This window comes from Petromyzon marinus, chromosome 50 (assembly GCF_048934315.1).
Source record: "Petromyzon marinus isolate PM22_M1 ecotype Great Lakes invasive population chromosome 50, UKy_Petmar_22M1.pri1.0, whole genome shotgun sequence".
NCBI classification, from domain to species: Eukaryota; Metazoa; Chordata; class Hyperoartia; order Petromyzontiformes; family Petromyzontidae; genus Petromyzon; species Petromyzon marinus.
The window spans coordinates 3,267,869-3,291,815 of record NC_133716.1 but is presented as its reverse complement, the minus strand read 5'-3'; the positions used below and the strand labels follow the sequence as shown (position 1 = coordinate 3,291,815).

General features: G+C 52.1%; 1 protein-coding gene and 1 long non-coding RNA gene across 4 annotated transcripts in view; one reads left to right on the top strand and one right to left on the bottom strand.

The window, feature by feature from the left end:
* The window catches only part of LOC116953218 (heparan sulfate 2-O-sulfotransferase 1-like), a 96,294-nt gene extending 95,430 nt beyond the window's left edge, over positions 1 to 864 (bottom strand). The window contains exons 1-2 of one of the 3 annotated variants that reach the window (XM_032973183.2): positions 753 to 864; positions 4 to 277 (exon numbers count right to left, since the gene is read on the bottom strand). In XM_032973183.2, coding sequence (XP_032829074.2) covers positions 4 to 106 — 103 coding nt within the window. In that variant the 5' untranslated portion in view covers positions 107 to 277; positions 753 to 864. The other 2 variants (XM_032973184.2, XM_076074758.1) reach the window with 2 other exon arrangements.
* A 152-nt stretch (positions 865 to 1,016) lies between these two features.
* The window catches only part of LOC116953174 (uncharacterized), a 55,565-nt gene continuing 32,634 nt past the window's right edge, over positions 1,017 to 23,947 (top strand). The window contains exon 1 of the long non-coding RNA XR_012947169.1: positions 1,017 to 1,759. This is a non-coding gene — a long non-coding RNA (uncharacterized LOC116953174). The remainder of the gene's footprint in view (positions 1,760 to 23,947) is intronic.

The following is a 23,947-nucleotide window of genomic DNA, read 5'->3' as shown; positions in this document are numbered from 1 at the left end:
CACCCAGCTTGGCCCTCGCCTGCTCCAGCTTCCTGATCTGATGCTCCACGAAGAGCATCGCTCCCACCAGCAGAAGAGCCGCCAGGAGGCCGAATCGCCCGGGCATGGCGACTCCCTGAGCCTCAGCGGGAGCAGCCGGTAGCAGCAGCAGTGGCGGCTGCTGCTGCTACTGCTGCTGATGATGGTACTGCCGCTTGCTTGCCGCTGCTGATGCTGCTGTTGGATGTGGTGGCGGCGTCGGTGGTTGGAGGTAAAGGGGAGAAGACGGACGGGGAAGCTAACGCCAGGGATTTTAGAACAAGCGAGTGTTAAAAATGCATCCAAACAAAATATTACGAGCACGTGTGCGTCTCTGCGCGCACGCCCGACTATAGACAAAATGCATTCATTGAGCTGGCTCCGTGTGTAGTACTTCCTGCTACGCGTCCTGGTGGTGGTGGTGGTGTATTATATGAGTAGGACCGCGCTGTGTATGACTTAAAAGCTGCTATGCTGGACTCGTGCGATTGCCTTGTTACGATTGAGCGCTGGCCAGTACACTGAGAGAGAGAGAGAGGCGGGGGGGATAGCGGGTGAGAGGGAGGGAGAGCGAGAGAGCGAGCAGAGGGAGGGATCAGAACGGCACACACACACACCTGTCCCGAAGCCGACTGCTTATCGCTGTCTCCCGTCATCCCTGTCGCCCCCCGCGATCACTGCCTACCCACACCGCCAGCGCCATCACGGGGCGTTCGCACGCAGCCTCAACTCACCGGCTCGCTCATTCACCATGCTCATTGACTCGCTCGCTGTACACCCAACTCAACCACTGACTCGCTCGCACACTCAACCGACTCATCCGCAAATTTCACTCTCACGCCAAACCCACCTACCCACCCACCATCCTCCACTCTCGTTTGCGCACTCACCCAGCCACTCGCCCACGCACCTCGCCGACTTGCCCACTCGCTCAATAATCCACTCCTGCCTGTTGTGTGCTCGTTTGTTGTTCTTCCCCCGCACCTCCGATTTGCACGGTTGGCTACGTACGGTGCGAATGAGGTTCAACATGCATACCTGTACATAACTCACCCGTACACTCACTCATTCCACCCACTCGCGCCGCTCACCCCCAATCACCCGCCAGAGCTCCTATTTCCCTCCACGCCTGTGTTGGACTGCTCGTATCGCTGGGTGTGTGGCCTATTGAGTGTGATCAGTGTCTGAGAAACCCTCGAGCCATACTCTGCTGCTGCTGCTGTTGTTGTTTTTCTTCTTCCCTAATGTTGACGAATTTTAGCCGACAAACCCGGGGCGTTTGAATAATTCAAGCGATTTAATTTCCTTATGCGTAATATTTGAACGACCCTTCAAGGTGCCCTCACACCGCGCCAGTCGTTGTATAAACCCCATGGAGAATCACCGCTTCATATATACACACGCAAAATTAATCCCGCAAGCCGGATACGCACATCGCAGTGAACACTGACAACGAGTCAGGAATGCGTCTGCCTCGTAGCGCACGGTTAATGTGGCTCAGAAGTGAATGGGGTAGCGATATTGGCTTTAGCCACGCGGTGACAGCGGTAACGTTTGTGGCGCTTGCGATGCCACTTTGCCTGCAAGATCGAGAGGCGCTGCTGCTGCTGGGTTCAGGAGCAGGGCACCGGGACCAGCAGCTTGGAGTTGGACATGAAAGGAGAAAGCTCTGAAGTTTGGACGTTGGGACGAACGTTTAACCTTCCCATCGCTCTGGTCTTCGCGCCTGATTGTTTCGCAGGTGACTACATCACATTTACCTCCCCCCCCCGTCTATTTAAGACCGAAGCAGGAAGATTGATCCACAATTCCTGGCTGTTGCCTGATGATGCTCGTTGTTGTAATTACCGGCGAGACGTCACGGTCGTAGAAATCTAAATGTTGTCGGGGATTTATTCTCCAACGCACAACCGGCGTGTGCTGAGCCAGTAACGAATTGGCACACGTTCTGTTTACGCGACAAGCCTTACTAATTGGCCGTGTCGGGTGGCGGCGGGTTTGACGACACGTATTTTTCACGCGATCCAACCCCTTCCCCCCCCCCCCAAAAAAAAAAAACTTCATTACGAAATGTTTTAGAGTTGGCCAATCGCGAGGAAGATCAACTCCGAATGTTCGATACGAATGGCAAAGGCGTATAGAGCGATGCTCGGAAGAGATGGCACCATCGATCGATTGATTGAAGGTGCTCAACGTAACGCAGTCAGTTCCTTCACCGGAAACTCAATGTCAAGGCTGCTGAGCACAGGCTCAAAGCCCACAAATCGTCAAGAATCCAGCAACGAAGAGCTCTGTCAAAGTCGTAATCGGTAAGGGTTTAACAGGTTTTTTAAAAGTTCAATGAAGAAAACGATGATGATGATGATGGGACGAGGGGATTCCAACGTGGAGCAGTGCGAGGAAAGAAGCAGAAAGAGAAGTGGTGTGACCTGCGGTGTGGTGATTGCGTGGGTGAGTGAGTAGGTGAGTGGTGAGTGGGTGGGTGAGTGGGTGGGTGAGTGGTTGAGTGGGTGGGTCAGTGGGTAGGTGAGTGGTTGAGTGGATGGGTGGGTGAGTGGTTGAGTGGGTGGGTGAGTGGGTAGGTGAGTGGTTGCGTGGGTGGGTGAATGGGTAGGTGAGTTGGTAGGTGAGTGGTTGCGTGGGTGGGTGAGTGGGTAGGTGAGTGGTTACGTGGATGAATGAGTGAGTAGGTGAGCGGTTGAGTGGGTGGGTCAGTGGGTAGGTGAGTGGCTGAGTGGATGAGTCGGTGAGTGGGTAGGTGAGCTAATGAGTGATGTGTTGTGACCTGCAGTGCGGTGGTGGTTTAACACAGTGTGGAGGAGTTGAAACAACGGTCATGGCCAAGGTGGGGGGTGGGGGGGGGGCAGTGGAGGAGGGGTGCTCGTGGGAGTTCCCACAGAGGAAACCGTAGCAGCTCGAGGACTTTCATCGCTAAGTGGCTTTCCCTGCATCTCCACATGTGGAAGAGAGCCATGTACAGGCCCGGGAGCTGTCAGCATGGCTTAGGAGGGATACGATCTCCCCCTAGGTGTGTCCTCATTATCGTGCCCGCCGCTGCGACGCATCGGGGTATCGGTTCCAAGCTTGTCCAAGCCGAGCCACTGCAAGTGGCCTCACGGTCGGCTCGATGGCTCAGGGGATCACCGAGTCAGCACCCCGGAAGAGAGAGAGAGAGAGAGGCTGGGGTCATCCCCAGGAAATCGCCGCGATTATTTTTTTCCCCTCGACCAAATCATATTGCTTTTGTGCAGTGTACACGTGCACACGTGCACACGTGTACACGTGCACACGTGTACACGTGTACACGTGCACACGTGCTGACCTCATGTCAGTCCATTGCTGGCCGTGTCTTTTTTTTTTCCACGCCACGATGCTTGCCAGTTCTTCGCCCCGGTCTTTGCGGGTTAGTGAAGGCAGGGAGCATAGACATTGGAGCTACAGTACAATACAACGACGTATACTTGCCGTTCAGGTCAGAGTGCTGATGCCGGCACTGCTGATGTTTCTAGGTTCAATTCTGGGTCTCAGACGGCTGTAAAAAAAAAAAAAACGAGTTTTCAAGCATAGCGACTTTATGGTCTCAGCCCTGGTCACCAATGACTGCACACAAGAGGACACATCGCATCAAATTTGGTCCCGCACTTAATTTGTCAAGAATTTCCGGGCTCTGACGATTAACGTAACCAGCTTCGTTCATGCGACGAACACAATTCTCATTGCAAAAGCGAGCGCGGGTGGACAAGTGCTGTCCATCGCTCTGTGGATGAAGAGGTCAATTTTGAAGGCAGGGATCTCAGAGGTGGCTCTGTGATATCCACTTCTGTGTGCCGTTCTCGAACACGGTAGGTGGTTGCTCTTGCCCTGCCGGAGATCTGCATGGATTCGTCGTCTCGTGTGATGGCACAATCGTGCAACCCGAGATAACATTGTTACAAAGTCACGAGAAAAAACTAAAAGCCTCCCTAAAAAGGCATTATATATATTGCACCAGAATCACGTGGTCTTTTAACGTGCGTCTCTCTCGGGGTTCTTGTCAGTCACATTTCCGTAAATTGCGCGTCTGCAGGAAAATGAGCGCCAATTAATCTTTGTCGTTGTCACAATCACAATGATCCTCTGAGTGTGAGAGTGAGCGCGCGTGATTAATTATGCACAGGCATGTAGAGACACAGAGAGAGAGACGTACTTGGACTTGTTATTAGGAAAGTGTATGAAATATCACCTCACCGTAATTTCATTTGCACCAATGTGCGGGAAATGAATATCCTCAAAGTAATGTTTCGTCAGTTTCATTATAATTATTCTTATATGCACATACACAGGAGTTGTGTTTTTTTAATTTAAAGTAAACAGGGGAGAATTTGTCACATTGTGATATCCATCAGACGCCGTTTGGGACGAATGAGATGGTGAACCATTCCTTGCAAGGCAAAAATTTATCAAGCGGATGTGAAGTACGTTTATTGTGTTGAGAAATTAGGCAAGTATGTATAATGCAATTGTGTATAAAGCAAGTGTGTGTAAAGCAAGTGTGTGTAATACAATTGTGTTTAATGTAAGTGTGTGTAAAGCAGGTGTGTGTAATGCAAGTGTGTGTAAAGCAAGTGTGTGTAAAGCAAGTGTCTATAATGCAAGTGTGCTGGGTGAGAATGCAAAGGTGCATGTGATTCACTTGATTGCATTTGCCAGGAGTGCAACAATTAATCTCACGCGGAACCACGCAAATTAATAATCCACTCTCGCTCTAACATCCTGACTTTCTCTCTTCGGCGGAGGCTTATTGACGCAGTACCAAGCGAAACGCTCGCACACGTGACAGCTAACATTTTTTGTTAGGCAATGTCGGGTGGCGGAAGGATTCATGACACAAATTAGGCCACATCATTACGTGGCCTAACTCAACAAAAAAAAACACCCAATCCGGGGTGGTTTTAGTTGGTGTTCGAGGCCGTGTTTGATTGCGGTTCCGCTTGACCACTCAACGTTTAAGTCCCCCAGGGACAGATCCACCGCTTGCGCTCTCGCGCGCCGCCAACAAGAACGCACGGAGCGTAACCCCCCCCCCCCCCGCCCCCCCCAGTTCTGACGACGGCTTGAGACAGCCTTCATCCAGCAGTGGATCGGGGCGCGTCGAACATGGCCCAGTGGCAGCTTGTTACGGTACGTCGCCTGGTCCAACACTGGCACGTTGCCCTGGTTAACACTGTGGTGTGGCGTTAACCGTAACAATTTGTTTGTTAAAAATAAACCATGCGCCGTCTCCTTCACACAGTGGAAGCAAAAAGAAACCCCTTGCCATCATTCGCAACTCGTAGCCCATTGCGCACCAGTGTCAAATTCTCCAGAACAATGCCGTTCGCACTTCCGTCACGTCGTACTGCAGTGGGACAGCTGCCGCTGGGGGTGCCCTTTCAAGTGCTTGAGACGAGCTACGTGAAGCAATTTACCCGTCGCGTGCAAAGTGCTCAGAGACGCTCAGGAGTAATGGGCGCTCGATCCTATTGTCAAGCTGCCGCTGCTGATGGTGGTGACGATGACGATGATATGCCCCATATGCCAAAGCCAAATACTCTTCATAATAGAGGAGGGGGGTGGGGTTTGTGTCGTTAAACCCACCACCACCCGACACAGCCAATTAGTAATGTTTGTCACATCAATAAAACATCCCGATACGTTACTAGTCCAGCACACCGGTGTGTTCGAGAGTAAACCCACAACATTTACAAATAGTCTTCCTACTCAAATAAGCGTTGCCCAATTTTCTTCTCCATTGCCAGTGCTGATCGTTCGTTCGTTTCTCAGTGCGCTTGTCCAGGTGAGGGTCGCGGCTGCAGCATGTTTAGTAGGTCGGTCCAGACTTCCCTTTCCCTGGTGACAAGACTCAGACTCCAGCTCTTCCTTGGTGAATTCCCGGTTGTTCCTAGGCCAGCCGAATGATATAGTCCCACCTGCGTGTCCTGGGTCAGCTCCGGGGTCGTCACCCAGTGGAACGTGCTGCACGGTAGAGTTCCAGGGGGAGTCGATCAGGGGGCATCCTTACCAGGTGCCCGCGCCAACTCAACTGGCTCCTCTCAATCCGGAGGAGCAGTATCTCGACTCTGAGGCTCTTCCGGCTTAGCGAGCTCCTCGCCCGATCACGGAGAGTGAGCCCGGCAACCCTGCGGAGAAACCTCATTTAGGCCCGTTGTTACTGCGATCTCATCCTTTCGGTCATTACCCAAAGCTCATGATCATAGGTGAGGGTGTGAATGTAGATCGACCTTTGAACCGCTAGCTTTACTCGAGAACTCAGCTCCAGCTTCAATACCACGGAACGATACAGTGCCCGCAACACTGCAGACGCCGCACCGATCCACCAGCTGATCCCTCGCTCCTACTTACCATCACTCGTGAAAGAGACCCCGAGGTACTTAAACTCCTCCACGAAGGGCAGCTGTTCTACCCTCACCTGGAGAGAACAATCCACCGTCTCCCGGTAGTGAACCATGACCTCAGATTTGGACGTGCTGATCCTCATCCCAGACGCTTCACACTCGGCATTAAACCGTACAAGTGCAGGCTCGAGATCACAGACTGGCGAGGCAAAGAGGACAACAATATTTGCAAAAAGCAGCGACGCCACCTCCATGCCTCCATACTGGATACTCTCCATACCTTGGCTGAGCCTTGATAACCTGTCCATGAAAGTCACAAGCAGGAGTGGAGAGAAGACGCACCCTTTTGGTGGAGTCTAACACCACCAAGGGTGTGGATACAGCTCTCACTCCAGGAATAGAGGGACCGGATAGTGCACAAAAGCGGCACCAGTATATCGTGCTCCCACAGCAACTCCCACAAGACATCTCACCGGTGGGGTTCAGATCAGGGGGGCTATTCCTTCCAATCACGCCTCTCCAGGTATCTCCATCCATTCTCACATGAGCACTGAAGTCGCCGAGTAAGACTGTGGAGTCAGTAGGCGGCACTATGTCGAGCACTCCACCCACTGTCTCCACGAAGGCCGAATACTCTGAACTGCTGTTTGGTACATAAGCATAGAACAACAGTTAAGAGTTTTTCCTTTCTGAAACCCGAAGTTTAATTTAGGTGACCCTCTTATCCACTCCGACAAACGCCAACTGCACAACACCCAGCTCGGGCCCTGTGAGCATCCTCACACCCGCACGGGGCCTCTCACCAGGGGTTACTCCGGAATAGGCGAGAGACCACCCCCGACCGAGAAGTTTGGTTCCATTGTCAATGTTGAGTGCGGAGGTGAGAACAACGATATCTGGTCGGTACCTTTCCATCTCCTCCACCAGCTCTGGCTCCATCCCCACCCAGTGAGGTGACATTCCACATCCCAATAGCGAGTGTCCATCGCCAAGGTCCAGTCCGTCTGAGACCATCCCTCTCCCTGCAATACTGCCATCGCACCTGCCCCTCACTCTTCGTCCTGCGGATGGCGGGTCCACAGGACGGCGCCACGTAGCCATTTCCGGCCGGGCCCGACTGGGTTACGTGGTGGTGACCCGGCCACCAGGTGCTTGCCGGCGAACACCACTCCCAGGCCTGGCTCCAGGGGTGTGTCCCGGTATCCCTTGTCTGGGCGAGGTTCTCTGCCTTTGGTTGTTTCTAACCATTCATGAGGGGCTTTTTATTGGACCGTTATTTGTCTGGAACCTCCGTCCAGGCCTGTTCGCGAAAGGAGACCCTACGAGGAGTAGAAGACTTCAAGCGACATAGTTCTGAGGGTCATTGAAACACACAGACCCCACCACCACCACGATAAGGTTACGATCTTTCAGTGTTGATTCAAAAGTGGAATTTCCACATCCTTTGGTCGGGGGTCAGCCTGTCCACAGGACAACAACTGTTCAATTCATGCAAAGCCTTGCTCGTTTTTATCGACCCTGAATGATGATGGGCTGAGATGGCTCCCGACTGGGAATTGCACTCACGGTCATCCTCACTCTGTGTTGACCTCTCTTCCACAGCTGTTTGAGCAGCAGTTAACATACGGTGACAGAAATAGACAATTAAACACATCATGCCTGACTAGCTTGACATTAGGGTCATTCTAAACTCCAGTCATCATCGTCGTCATCAGCAGCCATGGTAAATCCACTGATTTGATAAATGCCTCCCCAAGTCATTCTCATCCCTCGCGCTTATGCGATGCAGCAATCGATCCAGCACCCGCAATACACGAGCCGATTCTCTCGCTCCATCTCCAAGGCTGACGTCCTCTCGGACGCGTTCCTTTCACTATCCGTCACTCTACGCCTCCCCCCAATTCTCAACCACTGTCCAACCTCCCTCCTATTCGTCACATACCCTGCTCCAAGCCACAGTTTAACCAGCATACGTCCTCCAATCCACGACCTCCTCGTCCCGTCGTCCAGCGCAATTCCCAGCCGATCATCAGTAATCTAATATGAACTTATTAACGAACGGATGTTTTATGTTATTATTAAACCGGGTAAGCACCCATTATTCCGATATATAGCTCTTTTATCAAGGAGAGGTTTGCATTTAAGGGACACCCGGCAATGATGTGTATCTATTGATAATATATGTTAACAATAATAATGGCAATTTGTCACGTGGCGTCGCACTGGATTTGATCCTCGCTCACAACCAGAGAGACAAACTCAGGGGCGCGAGGAGGAAGAACCACAGACGAGCCGCTGCCAAATTCTCCTCTAAGCTCTGCGGTCCTCTGTATATGTGCGTGTTACCGGCCAATTATTGAGTTGTTTGTACTTGGGTGGGCGGGAAACTCCACGCGATGCCAACTTCTAAAGACAAGGTACTGTACTGTGATGTTGCAGTGCGTATTTGTAAAAAAATATGTTTAGCGTGTCTCACATTTGAGGAATGAGAGATGGAATAATTTCACAGATGAGCATCGCGTGTAACTCCGCCAAGATAGAGTATATCGTGCTTATTGATTATATCTACGTTATTTTTAGAAACATAATTTTCTACAAAGCCAATTTTTATACCAAAAGATTCACTTTAATTGATAGCCCACGTCACAGATTCATATTGAATTGTTGAGGATTTTTGTTTCAAATGTATTTCAGTCAATATAATGAGTTTGGCTTTAAATCTAACCGTCAATATGTCATTAATGCTTTTTTTATTGTATTATAACAGAATGGAATAGAGCACTACGAATGAGATTGTCCGTGGTGCAATTACTACTTGTCCGACGAAACAGGCCCCCACCATGGACAGGATGAGTCCAAAAGCGTGGCAGCAATGAGGACGATTCTGTGCCGATAGTGGCGTTAGCCCGCACCCCGGATTGTCCATCAGCGTTCCTAATTAGGGGTGTGTAATCCATTGACAACACTGGGAGTGTGTCGTTGAAGGCAGCGAATGGAGTAATGCTGCCCAACAATAGGTAATGAACATGAGAAAACGAAAGGGAGAGAGAGAGAGAGGAGAAAGAAAAATCACAAAAATGTAATCGTGCGATCTTGGTGCCAATATCGGCTAAGGTGGAGAGAGCTCCGTCATACGGGGCGGCTTAATTGTCCGTCTGTCAACACGAGAACAGAAGCGGACTTATAGCGCAGCGAAAACACGCACACACGCACGTGCACACAAACACACACACCCGCTTGTACACACACACAACGATCCCCCGTATAACCTGAACAGACTGTAGGGGCAAGTGCTCTTAGCGAGCACCTATGAAGGCCGGAATGGCACACGAGGGGGTGGGTGGCCAGCACCACGCCCGGCCGCCTTTGTCTCGCCATCGGCGATGTTTACACACCGCACCAGGTACTCATTTAAGGCTGAGTCGACCTAGGGGAAGCCCAGGACCGGTTCAAATAATCCTCACTGGTGTTGGCCGTGAGCCGGAATAGAAACCGGGTCGCCAGGTTCATAGCGCAGCGCGCTAACCACTACACTACCGCTCCCCACACACACACACACACGCTCACAGACACACACGCGTGCACACACACACACACACGCGAGCAACTCATACACCGTGTAGTCTTAAGAATCTGGCTTAAACCAACCTTCAGATCCGATCGTTTCAGGATGCCCTTTACAACACCTCGGCTCTGAGCGCCAGCGTTCCGTACGAATGATCGCACTGTGACAAGTTGTTACAGAAGCAGCTCGGAGCTGTTTGTTAAACACGCGGGCTGCGATGCCGAGAGCATATCGGGACCCCCTGCTCGACCCGCGTACCGCTGCCTGTCACTCTAGGCTCGAACCGCGACGATACGGTTACTAATGCCACTTAATTGACTTCTGAAAGGTAACCCCCCGAAAAGGTTTTAGGCATAATGCTTTTAAAACAGATTTTTTTTATTGATCTTAATTGCATTGTCGGTGTTAATAGGTTTTAATTGCTTTCCAATACGTTTCAGAAAATTACTTTCTAATGGGCTTTTTTTTCATTTAAAGATCCTCATTTGCTAATCGGTTTAATAAAAGTTTGGGCCGACCGCTTTTTGCTGTTGCAGCAGCAGCAGCGAGCGAGCGAGCGAGCGGACGAAGAAGAGCAGAGAACGAACCCGGCCAGCCCCACGGCTACGCGGTTGAGCCTCACGAGTGAACGCGACCGGCGCTCTGGTCAACAACAATAACAACACTCAGTTTAACGCGTTAGGCTTTCGCGACCAATATTATTCATAATAAAGGTTTTTGGGTTAGATCGCGTTATTTATAAATGTGTCGTAACCCTCCACCACCCGACACGGCCTAACAGCAAAAAAGTGTCACGTTGACAAAAGACAAATAAGGGCTAAAGTAGTGTTAAACTGCTATTCGCCTTTGTCGTGTACCGGGCAAGCCTCGATCGGCACCACCCGCGCATTCGTCAGGGCTGTACAGGCGACCGTGCATGCTTGTTCTCTGCCCGTGGCGAACAGAATCAGAATCTTCATTTATACTTAAGGAGGAATACGATGAGCTCTAAAGCTCCCCTCCCCCCCCCCGCCACAAACACGGCACATGCTTTATCCTTCCCAACAAAGACTCCGCCGCGTCTTTTATTTTTTATTTTACAATTTTCCTCTTAGACAAATTGAACCGGCTGCATTGCTGTAGTTCATTGTCCAACAAAACACGGAACACGGTAGGACAATAACAACAACAACAATTTATAATATATATTTTTAAACAGCGCCTTTCCCAGCAACCAAATGCCCCAGAGCGTTGTTACAAATCGCGAACAGGAGAGGGTTACAAACGCGAAACAATCATTAACTGTCGCACGAAAACACCAAAACAAGTCCACTCGTCTCCTGTCTGTAAATCGCACAGACGGGAAGCTGGGGGTGGGTTGATTGTTGGAGGGGGGGGGGGCACGAGAGTGGGGGGCCATGCCGGTGGGGAGGCTCATTGCGGCCACACAATTTAGTTTTTTTTTGCTATTGGCTGTCGCAGCCTCCCTCGGAAGCGGTGAGTTACGGACTGGCAGATGTGTGCGGTGGGCCAGTGGCTGGGCCCACAAAGGGGCGGGGGGGGGGGGCTCTCTGAGGCTCCGTGGAGTTGCCAGGGACACCATCGCTGGAAGTTGTTGTCTGCGGTCCGTTGTTGCTACACCCTCCCCCCCTCCCACGCTGCACACCGCAACATGCAAATGAGACGATGAATATTCATGAGGGGTCGTGGGGGTGGGGTGGGTGACACGGGGGAACCCTTTCAAGCGTATGGGGGGCGAGCCGGGGGGGGGGGGAGCTTTTTGCAGGACACCAGCTGGAAATATAATCCGCCAGCAGATTCGCCCGCGCCGGCTGAGCCGAACAAAGGCGAGCGCGCCCATAGCAGAAGATCCTCGCTGGCCACCGTGGCGATGGCTCTTGGCTCGCAGTTGTAGGGTTGAATCCCGGTCCATAATTTCCCTTTTTCTCTCTCTCTCTCTCTGTTTCGGTGGGGTGGGTGTCACTAAAATAAGCAACCGCTCTGTGGGATGTCAACAGAGCCGGTCGCATGGACGGACCGGCCTCTGCCACGGAACCGTGGAATTGCCACCGCCTGGGTCAGGTTTGCCGACTGCGATCGCACCAGCGGCTTGTTGGAGTAAGGGGGACCGCGCACAGTTAGAATGTGGTGAGGGTAAAGTGTGGAGCATTCTCTGCGATTGCTCGCTCGGGGCACATTGCTGGCAGTGTGGCCTCCACCAGCAGGAGCTCTGGAGAAGCCCTCTCGAAGGGGGCCTTGCTCTTGCACGCTGGCCACACGTGTTGCGAAAGGCAGGAGAACCCGCACTTTAGCCCCACCAATCGCTGTCTGCCCATCAACTGTGGGTGCCCTGTACACATTCACGCCGCGAGGTGGACCGAGACGAGGGGATGTTAACAAACTCCGCCCCCACCCCGCCCACACAACTATTTTTTCAACTGCCGCGCCGCGGGAGATGGAATTGAACCGGCGAACCTGTGAACGGCGAGTGTCCGTGATGTGGTTCGGCGTTACGCCTCGGTGGACGTGGGGCAGAAGGTCACGCGGTGGCGCGTTCATCGCGAGTTTGCGAGAGGTTCGTGGTTCTAATCTGGCCGGCTTCCCCGGTTAATATCTGCGGTAGAGGCGCATTCACCGCGAAATAACACGCCATCTGCTTCACAGGCATTCGAACAGAGTGGGGTCGTCGTGTTCCCGAATCGTGGTCCAAATGAGCCAACATTTTGAATGTGACGCTGCAAATTACCCGGGATTACACATCGTAGCACTAATCGCGCCCTACTGGCAGACTAATGGCAACTCACAGGCCCGTGCCGAGTGCCTTTGTACCACACGGAGACTGCTGCCACTGGGGCATAACTCTTCACGTGTGTGCGACGAGATATGACGCAGGTCGTTTTGAGTTGCCGAGCCATTGAATCGCCATATAAATGCAGATAATATTATCCACAATGGAGGTTTTTGTTGGATTAGATCGCGTACATTTAAATGTGTCGTTAAATCCGTCACCACCCGACGCAGCCAACTCGTAAGGGCTTGTCACGTCAATTCGTTACGAGTACAGCACACCGCTTGTGTGTTGGAGAGTAAACCCACGACATTTACAATTCGATGACCGTGAAGTTTCGCCAGAAATTACAATCAGCATCATCAGGCAACAGCCAGAAATTTGTGGACTAATCCTCCTGTTTTGGTCTTACATAGAGGTGGGACAAACGTGATGTTGTCACTTGTGATCCAATCAGGTACGCAGGCCAAAGAGTGAAGGGTGGAGTGGGGGGTTAATGTATTCAAATAAACAACAACAACAATACAAATATTATTGTTGCTATTGTCTCTAAGTGTATTCATCAATTATAGGGCAAACAAGGTTGTGGATCGTTGGGTTCGTGTAACCGGTAGTGCTGTGGCGGAGATGCTGATGAGTCAAGCTGCTTCGCTACCGAGTGGCGTTCGCGAGGGGGTTCTCTGTGCGCGCCTCTCTGATGGATTATCGCGGCGGAGATGGCGTCACGCGGAGTCGGCGGCTGCTGTGACACGGTGATGGCGATGGTGTGAATGTTCTCACAGTCACAATTATCATCAGTCGCCGCCAGCCAGAAGCCTACCCAGCTGTGCTGTGTTGCCTGCGTGCGATAAGAACCTGTTTCCCGATTCCCGCTCACGGCCAACGCCGGTGACGATTGCCTGAACCGGTCCCGAGCCTCGCCTAGGTCGACTCAGCCTCAAATTAGTACCTCGTTCGATGCGTAACCATCGCCACTAGGGAGACAAAGGCGGCCACCCACCCCCTCCTGTGCCATGCCGGCCTTCATAGGTGCTCGCTAACAGCACTTGCCCCGACAGTCTGTTAAGGCTTTGTCTTCGGTACGGGCGGGAGCGGTGGGGCATTGGTTAGCGCACTGCGCTTCAAACCGGGCGACTCAACTGGTCCTGGATCTCCCGTAGGTCAACTCAGTTTCAAATGAGTACCTGGTGCGATGTGTAAACATCGCCACTGGGGAGACAAAAGCGGCCGGGCGTGGTTTTGGCCACCCCACCCCCTCGTGCACCGTGCCGGCGTTCATCGCTACTCGCTAATAGTTGTCTGACCATACTTCACCACGCTGGTTATGGAGGGTTGGTGAAGGGGCCTCCCAGACGCGGTTCACACATCGCTCGCCACTGATGCTATTCGAGGTCAGGAATCAAACTCAGTTCGCCAGGTTCACAGTCCGGTGCGTTAACCGCAGCACTACCGCAGTGTCGAGCAAAATCCAAGTCTGTCTTTGTTAATGTAATAACATTAGCTTGATATCATTACCTTTTCTGAATTAAGCAGAGAGAACATTGAAGTAACATTTGAATATTATCACGCGACGCATTCTTATTATAATAAAAGAATGTATCACGGCCGTGCGCGAGTTTCTAAATGGGTTACCCATTGCGTTGTAAGTCGCGGCCATTTCGTGCTCTCAGCTGAGTGCCTGGGGAGAGACGCAAATGGGCACCGTCACCAAAGAGACAAGTGCCCTCCCGCCCGGGTGACTTTCTCTGCCGCTTGACGAGCCACTAGAACGGGCCCGAGTTGGTGTCTCCCCTGTAGCCAGCCTGGCAGACAGACTGGCTGCTAGCCACTAGAACAGACCCGAGTTGATGTCTCCCTGTAGCCAGCCTGGCAGACAGACTGGCTGCTAGCCACTAGAACAGACCCGAGTTGATGTCTCCCCTGTAGCCTGCCTGGTAGACAGACTGGCTGCTAGTCACTAGAACAGGCCCGAGTTGGTGTCTCCCCTGTAGCCAGCCTGACAGACAGACTGGCTGCTAGTCACTAGAACGGGCCCGAGTTGGTGTCTCCCTGTAGCCAGCCTGGCAGACAGACTGGCTGCTAGCCACTAGAACGGACCCGAGTTGGTGTCTCCCTGTAACCAGCCTGGCAGACAGACTGGCTGCTAGCCATCCCTCTTCCAACGGGAGCCGCACATCGCCACAGTCCTCTACTGCTGGCTCCTCCGATCCCTCTGCTGGCTTCCGTTCCCATCCCAAATCAAATTCAAGATCGCACTCCTCACCAATGACCTCCATGGAGTTAGTCCTGCCCATCTCTCCCCTCTCATCTCACTCTACCCCCCCCCCCCCTCTACGCTCTGTCCTTCGTCTCATGAAAATGGAAAGAAGGAAATATACTCAACCTTTAAAAATATATCTCTACATAAAACGATGAGCGGCGAATTTAATAACCGCTGACGAAACTCGGTTGTTGGTGGAGGGGTCCACTCTGCCCCTTCATAGTTCCTCCCTTCCGGGGTCGGTGAAACTATTCGACGTTGTGGGTAAGTCGACAGTGACTCTCCTATAGAGAGACTCGCAAATTCTCTTGCCCCCATCGCCGCTGTTTCCCTCCGACCGCCATAGGAATGTAGAATTCCCACCGTGAGCTCAATGCTGCGTACGGGAGATGAGCACCGCGTCGCTTCAATGGTCACGTGAGTCGGGGGTGCTTCGGACTATACGTCTCCTCTTCTTTACAAACACGACAAGTCGGTGGTCAACTCGCCAACAAGGTGTGGGACTTAACGCCTGTCAGGGTAGGTAGTTCGATCCTCTGCTTGCTCACGTTCCCTCCGCTGGCTCGCGCTCCTCACCAGGGGCCTCCCTGGATTCGGCTCTGCCCATCCGTTGCACTTCTTTCGCACCGTACGTGGCCAACGGTGCTAATCGGAGGCCCGAGGTAGGTCGTCGTGCCGCGGCTCGCCACTGATCGTGACGGACAGCCAGTCGGGCTACATATGCTCGCTTTAAAAGATAACATTCAATAGATATCTGGCACACTATTATTATTTCTATACCTCACCGTTGCATGAAAGACAATTTTTCAATTTGCAGAGCCTCTGTGACACGTGTTCATATATTATACACGCGCGCACACACACACACATTCACGCGTGCGTGTGCGTGCACTTGTGAATTGTACGGAACGAGTGGTGGCGGAGGGGTTAATGCGCAGCGCTGCGAACCTGGAGAGCCGAGTTCGATTGCCGCTCACAGCCAAAACACTTGAATATCTGAAGCGGCCCTGGGCCTTCCTTAGGTTGACTCGGCCTCAAATGAGTATCTGGTGCTGCTCTGTGTTAACGTCGCCACTGGGGAGACAAAGGCTGCCGGGCGTGGTGCTGACCACCCTCCCCTTCGTGTGCCGTGCCGGCTTTCACAGGTGCTCGCGTGGAGCACTTGGGGATTATTTGTCTTTGCAGTAGGGGATTATTTGGTTCCACTATACCCCGTGTGTGCTGCGAGGTTCAACATGCATGCAACAGTTTTAGAACTCCCTTTTTCGTTTAGTTTGCTGTCCTTACCCGCACCTCCGATTAGCGCGGTCGGCTACGTACGGTGCGAAAGAAGGTCAATGTACAGTACACACGTGCAAGGTGTGTCACGTGTTTTTCTGAGCAGCGGAGTGGCCAAGTGGTAAGTCTTGCGCCTCACAGCACCAAGGGGGGGGGGGGGGGGGGGACCTGAGTTCGATTCTGCGTTGAGTTGTGTGCGTTCTCTCACCCTGCTCTGCTTGAGTTTCCTCCAGGCTCCCAGGTTTTCCTTAGCTAACGCACAGCAATGTCACTGACATTGGCCACAAACATCCCGTTGCTGGATAATCACCTTGCGTGCCGCTCGATCGGGTTCACACGGCAGCAGATCGCCTCCTGTGGTGAGAACTGGGCAGGATGTTCCTGAAAGAACGTCTCGGGGCTCAGTACACGTGGCGTGGTACTGAACTGAGAGGCAATGTCGTATTCGGGCTGACGCACTCACACGCGTGGCAGGAGAGCGGCTCGAATCAAACAAACACCTCAATGTGTTTTGATTTAAAGCTTTCGTGACTGCAGGGATTCATAGTCTTGGTTCTTTCGATAAAGTCACGTAGAAGGGGAAACAATAAAATAATAAAAATATAAAACAATAAAATTCGTCGTGCTAATTGTATTGTTTTATATTTGTATTATTTTATTGTTTCCCTTCTACGTGACTTCACCGAAAGAACCAAGAATATATATATACCTCAATGTGTATTATCATTCCACGCGAATCCCACGTGTGCTATAATTGATATTCTAAATCGCGGCAAATTAAGAACCCGCGAGAGAAATTTGCATTTAAAATTTTGTTGTTGGAACAAAATACGAATCGCCATTTCGACCTCCGATTTTTTTATTCCCCCCCCCCCATTCAGAAGCAAAAACAAAAGCCCCCCCCCCCCCGCCCAATCCTTCCCGACTTGCCAATCGCGGCATCGAGCTCCGGGCTCATTTAGCGCCGTCAATCCGTACCGCTTTCAATAAATTAACACGCGCCTCCGAGGCCCTTTGAAGATGACAACGAGGAGTTTTTTTTCATCATCATCATCATCAAGTCGGGTATTGACCTTCAAACAAACGCGCCGCGTGCGCTTGCGCCGCTCTCCATAGACTCCGCGACGCGGCTTTTCATCTCCTCCCATTCGCCAATGAACATTCACTTCTCGCCGAAATGCTGTGTTCAATTTTTTAATGACGCGGGGGGGGGGGGGGTCTCATTTCTTTGGGAGATTAAACGCGAGGGTAATAAGCGCGGCGGGGTTTGGTTGCTTTTTTTAGTGGTCTGGTTTAAAAAAAAAATCTGTCTGTAATTTTTTTATCACCAGCCAATGCTTTGTGATGTGCCCGTGGGATAAAATATGCAAACGCTTTGATGTACAATATTGGTTTGTTTCGGCGCCGAGATTCGCAGTGATGTGCGGTTCGCACATCAATTGGATTGCGTGCGCGTGCTAGCTCGCGTGTGTCAAAGATGATAGACGGAGGGAGGATTGGGTGATGTTCGGGAGATAACGTCTGGGTTTAAAGAAACAACAGCTGATAAGCACCAGGACTGTGGTCCTTGCTTCCCCCATCGTGCTTCTCGCTTCTTCTCTCATTTCACGGCAAAACAAAGCTGGCTGAAGCAAGCTGGCCAGCGGGTCTCCCAGGCGCGTGTTTACTTTCAAGCCCAAGTGCCCCTTCGAGACATCACTCAGCAAGCGAACGAGGGCGCGTGACTTCATTCCGTTCACTTTTCTCCGACGATTCCCCTCGTGTCGAGGACGATGTCGTTCGCAGGGTGTATTTCATGCGGGCTCCTTGCCCGTGACTGAGACATCCAATCCCTCCAGCCGGTGGCTCGGCGAAGGTGGGGTTACACGGCAGTGTTGGGGGGGGGGGGGGCACGATAGCTTCAGGACAGGTGGGAATGTGACTCGGGTGACCGGGTTCTTGAGTAAGTGCGCTAAGCCTTCGGACCGCCGCTCCCCACAGACACGCGTGTGCACGCTGCCACCCAATCGCAACGTGTGCAGCAGACTTCACAGCAAATACAACAACAATAACAACAGAACACACACTAATGATGGCATACATTAAAACAATCGCACCACAGCCTTTGTTCTTCCCACGGTCTTCTTGGAGCAAAGTTCGCCCCTCGTGGTGGAAGTCGTCGAGAACCACGCGGCCGTCCTCGGCCCGACCCGACGGAGATCTGTGCTTGTGACCTATTGTGACGCGTACGGTCACGTGTGCCGGAGGACCCCGGGGCGGGGGGGGGCAGCTCACGAGGACCGCGTTGCTTACTCCGGGTAGAAGCTCCGTCCCAGCGCTCTGCGTTCATCACGAGGAAGCGTCCCCTCCCACCCGACACACCACCCTCCACCCCAAAGTGGATTTCTGCAGCTCATGACAGCACCGCCTCACGTCCAAACCGAGTTTTTCCATCTCCCCACGAGAACCAAAGCAAAGCAGACGCGTTCGGTAAACAAGCCGTGGCGAGCCACGCGCCCTTCCGGGAGTGCATCTTATCGTCAGCAGTATATTTGGCTCATCACACGCAAACTCTGGATCTTCACTCCGAGCCCCTTACCTCGGCTTCACGAATTCGCGCATGCCAGAATGGTGAGGAATGGACAAGCAACCCCCGTGAATAAAATGGCGCTGGAAGGGCGTTCATTCGGCAGTGGGTTGACAAACGGCTGTGGAATATTATTTGGAAAATATCACCCAAAGGAACGCTGCCGTGATGTCACAGTCAGCACCCTGGGCTTGCAATCCAGAGGTCGCGAGGAATCCGATTTCATCTCCCAGCGTGGAGGCGGAGGCCGCATTCCCATCGCCAGCGAGGCTCCCTAGAGCTGCCTCGAGTGGAGGCCCTTCTGCCAGCATTGGCGCGAGCAGGGCATTGCATGGCTGCGCCTTTACCCTTTTACTGAAGGACGGCTTGTGGTTGACCCCCTGTGACGGACGCGAGCATCTCCGACAACCCAACGGCACCTAGGTATGAACAATTGTCTAAGCTCACCGTCACAGCTGCGTTGCCATTTTTTTTCCGATCGAACGATTCGGTTTTTTATTTTTATCCGAGCGATGTGGCGCGGATAACTTGTCGAAGATTTAAGGGCCATTTGCTCACGGCTTGCCTGTGCAGGTAAACGTGTTTTGCAGTACAAAAAGTGTTGCTTCCCCCCCCCCCCCCCCCCCCAACATCATCATCTCCATCATCTCCATCGCTCGTGCCATAGGCCGCTAATGAGATGGGCACGCCAGCAGGTGGAGGAGACGCGCTCGCTTGCAATTGGGGTCAACACCTGCTCCGCGCGCCGCACAGACTTGCCGCTTCATGGCTCGTCATTCGCATCTCCTTGTCGACGTTGCTGCCACGTCGCGGCTCGGTTTGGCCGGGCACCCCCCCCCCCCCCGCACGTCAGTTTAAGCGCCCCGGCGCCGACACGACGCTCCGCATTTACGGGCCCCATCGACGCGAGTTCTCTCCAACGCACGCGCTTGTGGAGTGGAGCTGATGGCCAAGACGCCAATGTGGAAGTTCTCGGTCAATGGGGCCAACACGCGTCGCGGACGAATGCGCGGCGGGGCGATCCATTCCATTTGGTGGCCCTGAACCAGCGGCGTCAATTCCACATTCCTCTGGCTGTGGATTGAAAAAAAAAACAGACCAATTTTTCACGTGTCTCAAAGGTGCCCCGTATTTCAATCGTCCACGGTTAAATAAAGTGATATTGCTCCCGCACCACTGTTGTCTTTCCACAAAGCGCTACTCAATTATTGACCCGCTGAATGAACGATGAGCTGAGCCGACCACCGGCCACGAATTTAATCTTTACGTAACCTTCCACCAGTGGGTCACTCACTACGCGTGTCGCAATTGAATTGGCACGCAGGTTTGCAGCTGTGAATCATGATGATTACAGAAATGCTTTTGCGTGAGTGTGTGTAAAAAACCCCGAGTACGCTAAGCATGAGTGAGCGATGGTGTTGGTCAACTTAAGGGGCAATAGGTTCAGGGATGGTGTCTCCCTTTTCCAGCAGGCAGGACACGCGAACAGACGCGCAACTTTGCCTGGCCACTCTGTTACTGAACATACGTCGGGTCGCCGATAGCCTGGAGTTAGGTGGTACGTGACTAGTTGTAGTGGCTAGGTGGTACGTGACTAGTATTAGTGGCTAGGTGGTACGTGACTAGTAGCAGTGGCTAGGTGGTACGTGACTAGTAGTAGTGGCTAGGTGGTACGTGACTAGTAGTAGTGGCTAGGTGGTGCGTGACTAGTTGTAGTGGCTAGGTGGTACGTGACTAGTTGTAGTGGCTAGATGGTACGTGACTAGTTGTAGTGGCTAGGTAGTACGTGCCTAGTTGTAGTGGCTAGGTGGTACGTGACTAGTAGTAGTGGCTAGGTGGTACGTGGCTAGTAGTAGTGGCTAGGTGGTACGTGACTAGTAGTAGTAGCTAGGTGGTACGTGACTAGTAGTAGTGGCTAGGTGGTACGTGACTAGTAGCAGTGGCTAGGTGGTACGTGACTAGTAGCAGTGTCTAGGTGGTACGTGACTAGTATTAGTGGCTAGGTGGTACGTGACTAGTATTAGTGGCTAGGTGGTACGTGACTAGTAGTAGTGGCTAGGTGGTACGTGACGAGTAGCAGTGTCTAGGTGGTACGTGACTAGTAGTAGTGGCTAGGTGGTACGTGACTAGTAGCAGTGGCTAGGTGGTACGTGACGAGTAGCAGTGTCTAGGTGGTACGTGACTAGTATTAGTGGCTAGGTGGTACGTGACTAGTAGTAGTGGCTAGGTGGTACGTAACTAGTAGTAGTGGCTAGGTGGTACGTGACTAGTAGTAGTGGCTAGGTGGTACGTGACTAGTAGTACTGCTAGGTGGTACGTGACTAGTAGTAGTGGCTAGGTGGTACGTGACTAGTAGTAGTGGCTAGGTGGTACGTGACTAGTAGTAGTGGCTAGGTGGTACGTGACTAGTAGTAGTGGCTAGGTGGTACGTGACTAGTAGTAGTGGCTAGGTGGTACGTGGCTAGTAGTAGTGGCTAGGTGGTACGTGACTAGTAGTAGTAGCTAGGTGGTACGTGACTAGTAGTAGTGGCTAGGTGGTACGTGACTAGTAGCAGTGGCTAGGTGGTACGTGACTAGTTGTAGTGGCTAGGTGGTACGTGACTAGTAGTACTGCTAGGTGGTACGTGACTAGTATTAGTGGCTAGGTGGTACGTGACTAGTAGTAGTGGCTAGGTGGTACGTAACTAGTAGTAGTGGCTAGGTGGTACGTGACTAGTAGTAGTGGCTAGGTGGTACGTGACTAGTAGTACTGCTAGGTGGTACGTGACTAGTAGTAGTGGCTAGGTGGTACGTGACTAGTAGTAGTGGCTAGGTGGTACGTGACTAGTAGTAGTAGCTAGGTGTTACGTGACTAGTAGTAGTGGCTAGGTGGTACGTGACTAGTATTAGTGGCTAGGTGGTACGTGACTAGTAGCAGTGGCTAGGTGGTACGTGACAAGTAGTAGTAGCTAGGTGGTACATGACTAGTAGTAGTGGCTAGGTGGTACGTGACTAGTAGTAGTGGCTAGGTGGTACGTGACTAGTAGTAGTGGCTAGGTGGTACGTGACTAGTTGTAGTAGCTAGGTGGTACGTGACTAGTAGTACTGCTAGGTGGTACGTGACTAGTTGTAGTGGCTAGGTGGTACGTGACTAGTTGTAGTGGCTAGGTGGTACGTGACTAGTAGTAGTGGCTAGGTGGTACGTGACTAGTTGTAGTAGCTAGGTGGTACGTGACTAGTAGTACTGCTAGGTGGTACGTGACTAGTAGTAGTGGCTAGGTGGTACGTGACTAGTAGTAGGGGCTAGGTGGTACGTGACTAGTTGTAGTGGCTAGGTGGTACGTGACTAGTAGTAGTGGCTAGGTGGTACGTGACTAGTTGTAGTGGCTAGGTGGTACGTGACTAGTAGCAGTGGCTAGGTGTTACGTGACTAGTAGTAGTGGCTAGGTGGTACGTGACTAGTTGTAGTGGCTAGGTGGTACGTGACTAGTAGTAGTAGCTAGGTGGTACGTGACGAGTAGCAGTGGCTAGGTGGTACGTGATTAGTATTTGTGGCTAGGTGGTACTTGACGAGTAGCAGTGGCTAGGTGGTACGTGACTAGTTGTAGTGGCTAGGTGGTACGTGACTAGTAGTACTGCTAGGTGGTACGTGACTAGTATTAGTGGCTAGGTGGTACGTGACTAGTAGTAGTGGCTAGGTGGTACGTAACTAGTAGTAGTGGCTAGGTGGTACGTGACTAGTAGTAGTGGCTAGGTGGTACGTGACTAGTAGTACTGCTAGGTGGTACGTGACTAGTAGTAGTGGCTAGGTGGTACGTGACTAGTAGTAGTGGCTAGGTGGTACGTGACTAGTAGTAGTAGCTAGGTGTTACGTGACTAGTAGTAGTGGCTAGGTGGTACGTGACTAGTATTAGTGGCTAGGTGGTACGTGACTAGTAGCAGTGGCTAGGTGGTACGTGACAAGTAGTAGTAGCTAGGTGGTACATGACTAGTAGTAGTGGCTAGGTGGTACGTGACTAGTAGTAGTGGCTAGGTGGTACGTGACTAGTAGTAGTGGCTAGGTGGTACGTGACTAGTTGTAGTAGCTAGGTGGTACGTGACTAGTAGTACTGCTAGGTGGTACGTGACTAGTTGTAGTGGCTAGGTGGTACGTGACTAGTTGTAGTGGCTAGGTGGTACGTGACTAGTAGTAGTGGCTAGGTGGTACGTGACTAGTTGTAGTAGCTAGGTGGTACGTGACTAGTAGTACTGCTAGGTGGTACGTGACTAGTAGTAGTGGCTAGGTGGTACGTGACTAGTAGTAGGGGCTAGGTGGTACGTGACTAGTTGTAGTGGCTAGGTGGTACGTGACTAGTAGTAGTGGCTAGGTGGTACGTGACTAGTTGTAGTGGCTAGGTGGTACGTGACTAGTAGTAGTGGCTAGGTGTTACGTGACTAGTAGTAGTGGCTAGGTGGTACGTGACTAGTTGTAGTGGCTAGGTGGTACGTGACTAGTAGTAGTAGCTAGGTGGTACGTGACGAGTAGCAGTGGCTAGGTGGTACGTGATTAGTATTTGTGGCTAGGTGGTACTTGACGAGTAGCAGTGGCTAGGTGGTACGTGACGAGTAGCAGTGGCTAGATGGTACGTGACTAGTATTAGTGGCTAGGTGGTACGTGACTAGTAGTACTGCTAGGTGGTACGTGACGAGTAGCAGTGGCTAGGTGGTACGTGACTAGTAGTAGTGGCTAGGTGGTACGTGACGAGTAGCAGTGGCTAGGTGGTACGTGACAAGTAGTAGTGGCTAGGTGGTACGTGACTAGTAGTAGTGGCTAGGTGGTACGTGACGAGTAGCAGTGGCTAGGTGGTACGTGACAAGTAGTAGTGGCTAGGTGGTACGTGACAAGTAGTAGTGGCTAGGTGGTACGTGACTAGTTGTAGTGGCTAGATGGTACGTGACTAGTAGTACTGCTAGGTGGTACGTGACTAGTAGTACTGCTAGGTGGTACGTGACTAGTAGTACTGCTAGGTGGTACGTGACTAGTATTTGTGGCTAGGTGGTACGTGACTAGTAGTAGTGGCTAGGTGGTACGTGACTAGTAGTAGTGGCTAGGTGGTACGTGACTAGTAGTAGTGGCTAGGTGGTACGTGACAAGTAGTAG